Source organism: Dioscorea cayenensis, chromosome 7, assembly GCF_009730915.1.
Source record: "Dioscorea cayenensis subsp. rotundata cultivar TDr96_F1 chromosome 7, TDr96_F1_v2_PseudoChromosome.rev07_lg8_w22 25.fasta, whole genome shotgun sequence".
Classification (NCBI taxonomy): Eukaryota; Viridiplantae; Streptophyta; class Magnoliopsida; order Dioscoreales; family Dioscoreaceae; genus Dioscorea; species Dioscorea cayenensis.
The window spans coordinates 3,653,872-3,664,259 of NC_052477.1; the positions used below are offsets into that span (position 1 = coordinate 3,653,872).

Genomic DNA, 10,388 nt, shown 5'->3' on the forward strand with positions numbered 1-10,388 from the left:
CTCTTTAAAATAGATCTTTCATAAAATGAGTTTTACCAAAGATATGATTTTTCATCCCGGATCTTACTAAAAATAGATAGAATCATACCTAAGATAAAACTTACCCTTTTTGATGAGATCCCTTTACCTTGATCTTCCTTCCAAACATAGTTCTTTTTCAAATGATCCATTGAGAGGTAATTTTCTAATTATAACCTCCGGATTAATTTTTTGAGTGGTCACTCAATCAACTATCCTTTTAGTTCAAATCGGTCACCCAGCTTTAATTTGAATCAAATTGATAACTTAACTTTAATTTGTTATCACCGGCAAGTCACCCGTACCTTTCCTGGCCCCCATTGCTGATGTGGCTACCGGAGAAGCCCAGTCAGCCAGAGAATTTCCTCACCATTTAGCATGAGTGGCATGTCCACATGGACAAAATTTGCCATATGGACAAAGAGCCATCCACATAAGTCACCCTCTGCCAGATTTGTTTTCCACATCAGTGAGCTTCCACGTGGCCCACGGACAGTGTCGTTCACGAGAGGTAGACAAGGGCAAGGGCGACTAGGCCGATGCCCTTGATTTGGGTTTCCTTACCGAGAGAAGAGGCAGGGTTTTTGCAGTGATTTGGGTTTCTAGGATCATTCTCAGTGGAAAAGAGGAAGACAAGGCAGGGGTTTTGCAGCCGGCGATGGTTTCAGGTAAGGTCCAAGTGGTCGGAAGTGATGGCTGTTAACTGGGAGAGACGAGCAACAAACGAGAAACCATCTGAGTACTATAAGAAAACTTTGGATCCCTGAGTCTCGATTGTATTTTTTTTTTGGGCCATTTTATTGTAAGAACGATGGCTTTGTTCTGCATTTGAAGTAAGAACACTGTTGTTGTTATGCATTTGAGTATTGCATTGTTGTTGTTATGCACTTGAAGCATAGAGTAGTAGTATTGCACTGTTGTTCTGCATTTTAAGTAACTAAAGTTTTGTCTTTTAAGGAGGAACCACCAAATTGTTTGTCTCCTTGTACGTGGTCCAGAACATGTGGTAAATAATTAATTTTGTACTTATGAGTTTGAATATTTTTTTGGTGCTCCTTGTAAGCAACATGTGGTTTATGGGAAATGGTTAGTAAGGGACAAGAAAACCTTCTTGTAATGCATGTGTTCTTTGTGACTAGATGCGTCAGTAGAGTAGTTAGAAAATAAAAATGGTGCCATTTTTTTCCTTTTATTTTGGTGTTAAAGTCAACATGAAATCAAATATATTAGTACCAGAGTTCAGTGGCATGAACCAGAAGTGTGGAACCAAATTTAGGGTATTTTTGTCCTAGAACTTTCTAGCATTTCTGTGACACACTCTATTTTAATTTAGTTAGTGAGAAGTACTATCAAAATATTAGATATGAATGTACAATGGATAAGAACAATGCCATGGTTGGTAGAGAAAGAAAAAGCTATAAGCATTATGGTGTTAGTACATGGTCTATGAATAATATGCACATTAATCATTAATGGTAGACTTGAATTTACAGTGAAGCAGGAAAAAAAAAAGTTTAGTTTATCAACACTAAGTGCATGTGCAAGCTGGTAGTCATGTTGGAAGCTAGTGAAAAGATGACCATTTGTAATAAATCAACACTTGGAGTCAGGGGAAAAAAAGTTCTGATATTATGTATGCATTTTCCCTAATTTAATTGTGTTGATTTGATTTTGGTGTCTAATAATACAAGGAATAGCAACAATAAATGCATATCCAGGGTAGTGATATGATAGATAATGGACCATAACTTGGACCAGGATCCCTTCTATTGTATATACCACATTAATTTATACTGTGATATTTTTGGCTTATAATGGCAAGGCTATATGAACAAATGATGTTATATATATGTATACAAAAGATAACAGTGTTATTCATGATTATTAATTTAAAAAAAAAAAAATCAACGCCATCCAGTTATGAGAAGTAATTTTTTCTGCTTTGTTTCTCCACTTTGGTTCCATTATGATTTTGATTATGATATCATATATGCCTTTTCTTTAACCAAATTTAAGCTAGGTGACCAACTTGAAATAAAGGGATAATTTAGTGACCACTAAAAAAATTAATCCAAGTTTGGTGGGCTATTACATTTAGTGACCGATGGCATTGTAGTATAAAATTAATAGGTCCACATGAGGGCATCTGAGAATCATGTTACTTTTTAGTATAATCAGCCTAATTTATAGTAGATTTTGTTTCTTGACATTTTTACTAAGTTGGTAATGGTGATAAGAATTCTCTTAACTTGTTGCTATGAAAGATTTGATTATGAAGATTATCATGTTATTGGGTGTTCATAGATTTATGAAATATGCATATGTTTGATTTGACCATGTGGTAACCATGTTGATTATTTTACTTTGTGTATATTACTTATTCGCAGTACCCAATGCTGAACTGTTTACAATAAGAATCGGTTACATCAATGATGGGGTACAAAGATTAGCGGGCTACGTGGATTACTGTTGTGCTGATCAGATTTCAAGGTTAGAGTTGATAAGTATGGCTATGGAGTTTGACTTACCTATTGAGGGTTGTAGTATTTGGTGGGTTGACAGTGGTGGTGAAAACAATATGCTAAAAGAAATTAGTACTGACTTAGATGCTTTAAGAATGGCCGAGTGTGTAACTTCTACCAGGGAGGTGCATGTATATTTCAAGATTGCCAATTCAGAGTTTGATCTAGGTTCAGACAGTGTTAATGCTAGCAAGGGAAAAATGTCCATGCTGAAGAACAGGATGTAGAAGAAATCCATAAGGAAGACAGTGATTTGGAAGCCACAATAATTGGTGGTTGTAGACATAAGAAACCTTTATAGGGAGAAGAAGAATCTGAATTCTATGATTCTGACTATAGCTTTAGTCTTGATTCTGATGGAGAAGCCACAGAAACCTTTGAAAATCCTAGGGCTATTATAGATGTGAATGTACAACCTAGCAGAGTTGGCAGTGATGTTGGTTTGGACTCAAATTGTGCAACATCTGATGAGTTACACTCTTGTTCCTCAGCTGATGAGGATGAACTTGGCAATAGTAATCCTAGATACCCTGAATTTAATGAACATTGTGACATGAGGAGCCCTGATTTTAAGATTGGTATGAAGTTTGGTAGCTTCAACCAATTCAAAGAGCCAGTAAGGAGTTACGAGATTAAAAATAGGTATGAGATGAATTTCAATCCAAATGATAAAAAAAGATGCAGAGCATATTGCATGAAAGGTTGTCCTTTCTATCTTTGGGCTTCACTCATGATCAAAGATGGTAGCACAGTGGAGATAAAAAGTGGGAATTTAAATCATGAGTGCAGTAGGGATCACACCAATAGGCATGTAAATGATAAGTGGATAGCACGAGTTTATTTGGAGCAATTCAGTGCAGATCCTACCTGGAAGATTCAAGGCATTATTCAGGCAGTAAAGACCAATCAAGAAATTGACATTAGCAGGCTGAAGGCATATAGAGCTAAGTCTATTGCACTTAGGTAGGTCAGTCATTGATTTTGTTGGTGTTATAAAATTTGTGTAACTGCATATATAAAGTTTGTGTTTTTTTATTACTTTGGCAGGATTATAGATGGTGATGACAAGACTCAAATTTATAAGTTACTTGACTATAGATTGGAGTTGTTGAGGACCCACCCAGGCTCGACCATCAAATTCAAATGTCATGCAAGGGTGTTCCAAGCAATGTATGTTTGCTTGGCACCGCTCAAAGAAGGGTTTCTTACGGGTTGCAGGCAAATCATTGGAGTTGATGGTTGTTTTCTGAAAGGCATTTATGGGGGCCAGCTATTAACTGCAGTGGGGATAGATGCAAATGACTGCATCTACCCCATTGCATGGGCAATCGTCAATAAAGAAAATAAAGAGAATTGGAAGTGGTTTATGGAGCTTTTGACCGAAGATTTGCAAATCACAAATAGCTTCCACTGGTCGTTCATGAGTGACAGGCAAAAGGTGAGCTTCCTTTCATTTTTTTAGCTTCTTTTTTTTTAATGTTGATGGCAGTTATGCTTATTTATAGAATGTGTTAGTGCAACCGCACTATTTATTGGCATGATTTGACACCTAGACCAAGTGACGTGGCAACTAAGGTGACAAAGCATAATTGATGATGTGGCAGGCATTGTGACATGGCAAGGAGACTTGGAGTGCAAGGCAAACATCTTGAAGATCTTGGTGGAGCTATTTTTAGTAAGTCTATAACATGGAGGCAAATATCTTGAAGATCATGGTGAAGCTATCTTAAAGATCTTGGTGGAGTTATTTTTGGCAATGCATTACATTTTGAAGACAAGATCATATCAAGACCATATTTAGGTGATTTGATTTAAGACTAAATATGGTGGAGCTTAATTAAAGAAAGATCTATTCATGGTGTGAATGAAGACTAATTGAAGATATGATTTGAAGAATCATTGAAGTCTATTGAAGGCAAGATTTGAGGACCAAACTTGGGTGAACTGAAGATCAAGTTTAGAGAATCTTTGAAGTCCAAACTTGGAAGATTGAAGAGTAAGTTTGGTAAGTTTCATTGAAGACGCACAAGGACGTGCGCCCTTGCGAGGGGACTGTGTGATGAGGAACTGAGGAGGTAGGCTAGTTGTCGGCAGTCGGGATCGGGAGATTTGGCTGCATCGACTCGGACTAAGCATGACCGGGAGGTTGATAGGTCTTGAGGTCGTCCGCAACGTAACCAGAACTCAGTCAAGTCAGTAGTCATGGCCATGTTGCAATTCATGTTACAACAGGAGTTGCAACAGCTAATTTCGGCAGGTTTTTAAATTAGTAGCCACGGAGATTCTAAAAGAGGTATGTACTATATTTGGGACGTTGAGGCATCTATATAAGCTACCTTACTCGTAGATTGTAGGTGTGACTCTTGGGTGACTCTTGGAGGAGAGTGTGTGAGCACCGGACAATCTAGAGAGGGTAGTGATCTTTATTGTTGAGAGTGTGAATGACAAGTGTTTGTACTCATCTATTTTTACCTCTTTTAGTGGATTGTTTATCTCCAGGGCTTGGCCCCCCCAGACGTAGGCGAGGTGACGCCGAACTGAGTTACCAATGTTGTGTGTCTCTTTCTTTGTTGGTTTATGTGAGATTTCTATGAGTGCTTGAGTGTTCCCTAAAACCCACAAACCACACCGGCGGAACTAACAGAATGCATTACATGTGGGTTTAAATTCTAATCTTTTTTGTTTGTGGTTTTTTTTTTGTATGCTTATTTACAGGATGCATTGTATAGTATGCTTATCATGTGTTCTGTTTATTCAATTGATGGATGTGAAACTTACATGTTCTTTTTTATTGATGACCCATGATATTATGAAGTTCTGCCAACTATTTTTCCATTGCATGATATATTGCTAAATTGATTCTTCAAGCATGTCTTCTAATTTATTTTAAATGACTGGATCAAATTTCCTAATTTGGTTTTATTCTTTGTGTCTATTGTCCTTGAACTTTATCTTTTTCCCAAATTTGTTCAATGTGGATGTATGTGTTGGGTACAATTAGGGCTTACTTCCAGCCATTGAAGAACTTTTCCCATATAGTGAACATAGATTTTGCATCAGACATATCCATACCAACTTTAGAAAAATCTTTAAGGGGAAAGTTCTTAAAGACCAACTTTGGAGCTATGCCACAGCAACACACATACCTGCATTTGAGAAAGCTATGGTCAGATTGAAAGAATTATCTAAACCTGCATTTCAATATATGAACAACATAGCCCCTCGACACTGGAGTAGATCACACTTTCATTCAAAATTCAAGTGTGATATCCTTCTAAACAACATGTGTGAATGCTTTAATGGGCACATCCTAAAGGCTACGACCAAGGGGTTTATGACTATGAATGAGTTACTTAGAACCCAATTAATGATAAGAATACAAAGAAGAAGAGACTTCATGAAAAAAAATCACAACTACCCATTGCCCTAGGATACTGAAGAAGTTAGAAAAATTCAAGAAGAGCTTTCTCTATACAGCAGCTTGGTCAGGAGGGTCACAGTACCAAGTAGTAGGACCAGATGGGCAACATGTAGTTGACAAAGATAAAAGGAGTTGCTCTTGTCGAAGGTGGCAATTGACTGGCATTCCTTACAGCCATGCCATTTCAACCATTTATTATAATAAGGACAAGCCTGAAACCTATTGGATGACTGCTACAAGGTGAGCACTTATCTTGACACATACATCCACACATTGAACCCAACCCATGACAGGGACTCTTGGCCAAAGAGTAATCAAGAACCCATGATTGCCCCTGATCCAATTAACAAGAGAAGGGGTAGGAAAAAAATGATGAGAAAACGGGAAGCAGATGAAGATGGTAAAGGGTACACCAATGAGAAAGTTGGCAAAAAGGGAATTATAATGAGATGCAATATTTGTGGGAATGTTGGACATAATAAAAGATACCATGGGCAGGTAATTCTCATCCTTTTTACTTTGCATTATTTGTTTATTTCTCATGTGATACCATTGAGTAACTGTTACAATGCGCAATGCAGAGGAAAAATGAAGGTGTGCATGGGCAAGTGAATATGCAGGCAAGTGAAGTTCAAAATGAGAATCCTATGGACAACATTGATTCCCAAATTCTTCAAGAGCATTTTACAATGGTAAGTACCTTTTTTTTTCTTTTAAACTGAACCACCAACTTTCCAACACAATTCAACATGACACAGGTTGATTCATTAGCCTTGGGTGATCAATATGCTTCACAAACCTCACAGGCAGACAATGCATTTGAAGAAATGTCACAGGTGTGCTCGAATTATGATAATGATTAATTTTCAGAATGCTAGCATATTCTTTGAACTAATTTATATATGTTGGTTAACATCATAGGTCATAAATGTACATGATCAAGGTCGGTCCAACCAAACAATTCCTACAAGACCAAAGCTTAATACCATAGGGGGCGAAAGCACCAGGATTGCTCTAGAGGGGACCAAAAAGTTTCCACCACATGCTGAAAGACCATCAGTGTTAAAGGATCATGGAAGAGACAAGGAAGGACAAAGTAGCAAAGATGGTGATGCTCGCAAAGAGAAGGAGAGTGTGGCTCCCCCCAGGAAGAAATGTTTGAAAAATTAAAGCATGTCTTTAGACTGATTAACTGACCATTGGCTTTTAATGTTTTTGGTTTTGTATGGTTTGTGTGTCAACACCACATGCTGAAAGACCATCATTGTTTATACCCAGAACAGTATGTTTTGTATGTTAACACACAAACCTTTGTGTTAATGTGTTAAGTACTTTCTAACAGATTATCTAATATAAACAAATTTCTTTTGATCATTGAATGTAGAGGTGATTGCAACTTTGTATCAACTACAATTTTTTAGATGGTGGTTCCAGAATGTATATCAACTGTAATTTGTAGACATTTTTAGTTTGGTTCATTGAATGCAAATGTGATTGCAATTTGTATCAACTGCAATTTTTGAGATGGTGGATCATCATCTGCAAATTGTATATGTTAGCAGATGTGATTGCAATTTGTAATAAATTCTAACACAAATGAAATCTAGATCATTAATAGTTAATCTTTAAATAGATTACATTTGGTGAACAATTTATATGGAAAATAAATGGATTGCTTTGGTTAAACTGAGCATAATTAAGCTGAGAATGAAAACTAAATCATAAACACTTAATTTTCTAATAATCAATCAACTTCTTAGATGAATGCAAGAGATTAAGGTTCTTTTAAGTTATTAGAATTTTTCTCCGGCCACCGTCCTCTTTTCTCATGCTACCGACCTCTCTTCTCCGGCCACCATCCTCTTTTTCTCTTTCGAGCTCCCTTACTGATTCCGACCCCGATAATAGCCACAACGACCATGGCTCCTCATCTCTTAGCCGGACGACGATGTGAGCCACCATTGAGGTTTGCCATCTCTCAGGACGAAATGAAGAAGATGGCTGATGTGGATGTCTTCTTCTCCACGTGGCGAGCTAAATCCACGTGGATTACAATTATTGATGTGGACTAGGCTTCTTTGGCTGACTGGGCTTCTCCGACATCCACATCACCAATGGGGGACGGAAAAGTTACGGATGACTGGCCGGTGATAACAAATTAAAGTTAAGTTACCAATTTGATTCAAATTAAAGCTGGGTGACCGATTTGAACTAAAAGGATAGTTGAGTGACCACTCTAAAAAATTAATCCTATAATCTCCATCATGATCCTCTAGCCTACTTCTTCCTTAAGTGCCACGTCATTGTCCTAGTCACTTCACCTTTGTCAAGTCATCATTGCCACATCATTTTCTTTTGCCATATCGTTTATTGACTTATCATATAATGCCAACTTAAGTCTTCAGACCTAACAATAATATATGGGTGGGGTTTCAATCTCTCGCCTGCTCATGCACACTGTCCAAGTGGCTAACCACTTTACACTAAACGAGTGTTGGTCTTTAGGTCCATAGTTAGTGAGGGGTTGTCATGTTCATGAGTTAAATTTAATCTGATTTGATTATATTTAAAAAGTTAAACTAATTTAATAAATGAGTTGACTAAATACAACCCGTGCTACTCTTAACCCATTTGGGTAGTTCAACCCACCAAACAACATGCCTTAGTTATTAATTCACACAACATATTTATGCATATATATATATATATATACATAGACAAGTTTGGTAACCTGACCAAGTATAAAATAGAATTTTTATCAAAACTTTGGGCAAAAAACATATATTAACAAAACATAGGTTAAAAAATACAAAAAAATACGCATTATATTGGACAACCATAGCGAACTGAGCGTGCTCAGTTTCAGAGCGAAGCATGGAGCTCTCTACTAATTAAAGGTAAATTGGTATTTTGCTATTTTTAAAATTAAATTAAATAATTTAAAAAAATATAGATGTTTTAGAAATATGAAAAGGTAAAACTATTAGTATTAGTTTCATGCATAAAGTGTTCGTATTCTACTGAAAAGAAAAATTCGAACCTTAAAGTGAGGATATATGTGTGTTAAATTATGTGTTAAACTATTAACTCTATATTTATATTTATAGGCATTTCTGCTACTTATTTATATTTTATTAAAAAATAATTAAAAAGTGAGCAATATATTTATATTTTATTAAAAAATAATTAAAAAGTGAGTTTTTAAGTATTGTAATGTTTTACCTTCCTCCTCATCAAACATAGGATGAGGAGAAAGAAAAACAATAAATTAATTTTTTTCCGAAATTAATTATTCATGGGAAGAGAAGCAAGCGAGTCTCATTTTTGTAGATTTATTTTCAATTGCATATTTTTATTGGGGTAAAATTTTTTCACACACTATGCATAAATTTAATAAAAACGCTATGAATAAAAGCTTTACAATTATAAAATATATGTCTGAATGAAATCTTTCATTTTCTCCAGTAACACTATATTTTTTTTTTAAAAAAAAATGGACTATTTAAAATGTATTGGAAGAAGAAAGCGAGTATATGTTTATAGATAACAATATGCAGTGTAGATATATAAAAAGTCAAAGGACATGAACAAATAGATAGTAAGATAACCATAATTAGATTATTTTACAATAATAATAATAATAATAATAAAGTTAGGAAAATATGAAACAGCTTTCAAAAAATGACCACCCAAGAAGATAATTAGTTATTGTTGACCGTTTCAATTTTTTATAATTATGTATAATTCTAAAATTTTCATTATTTTCATACATTTTTTTTAAAACTTATGGTAAAAAAGAAAATAAGAAAAGTTACACTATTAACGATTTTTTTATTAAACAGAGAAATTACATATCCTCAACGAAAAAAAATCTCCATCTCACTTTTGCAAATCAGTCCAACCACAAGTTTTTATTTCTTTTTTGAAAATTTCCCTTATTTTTACAACTATCACCTTGAATCTTGTCACGCCTCCCAAGATTTATAACGATATTAGAAAAAAAATTAATTTACAAGGGCAAACATGTAAAACCACATACTAATCATTCTTTGCCACCCATCTCATCCCTCCCTAATCCCTATCCCAACCCAATCCCAATTCCAAGCCACCCAACCCTTTTCCTTCCCAATATATCCAATATTAATAAATTAAAAAAAAACATAAAAAACGAGAGAAAAAAAATTAAAGTAATAAATAATAAGAATTGTGAGATCAATAACTATCCGTGTTTGTGATTGAGAGGTCTCAAATTTGAACATCTCATATTACAATTCATTTTCTGGGTCCATTTAAGAGTTCTATGTGAGAAATAAACGGGATGTCAGTTAAACCATCATAATTGGTACACATCCGTAACCGTGTATACTTTGTTTTGTGACTTACAAAAATATAATAATAATAACAAATAAATAAATAAATAAATAAAT

The 10,388-nt window shown here is 35.3% G+C and overlaps 1 protein-coding gene across 1 annotated transcript; it reads left to right on the plus strand.

Moving 5' to 3' along the window:
- The first annotated feature begins 676 nt into the window (after positions 1-676).
- LOC120265007 lies at positions 677-5,345 on the plus strand. The gene is made up of 5 exons (XM_039272943.1): positions 677-686; positions 2,406-2,763; positions 2,880-3,503; positions 3,588-3,978; positions 5,256-5,345. Exons 1-5 carry the CDS (start codon positions 677-679, stop codon positions 5,343-5,345), a joined length of 1,473 nt encoding a protein of 490 aa, XP_039128877.1.
- Positions 5,346-10,388: the final 5,043 nt, after the last annotated feature.

Bases quoted from the DNA above. Each gene is read 5' to 3' on its own strand.
- LOC120265007 (XM_039272943.1), top strand. The intron at 2,764-2,879 runs GTAGAAGAAATC...TTCTGACTATAG, and splicing joins TCCATGCTGAAGAACAGGAT to CTTTAGTCTTGATTCTGATG. The intron at 3,504-3,587 runs GTAGGTCAGTCA...TTACTTTGGCAG, and splicing joins GCTAAGTCTATTGCACTTAG to GATTATAGATGGTGATGACA.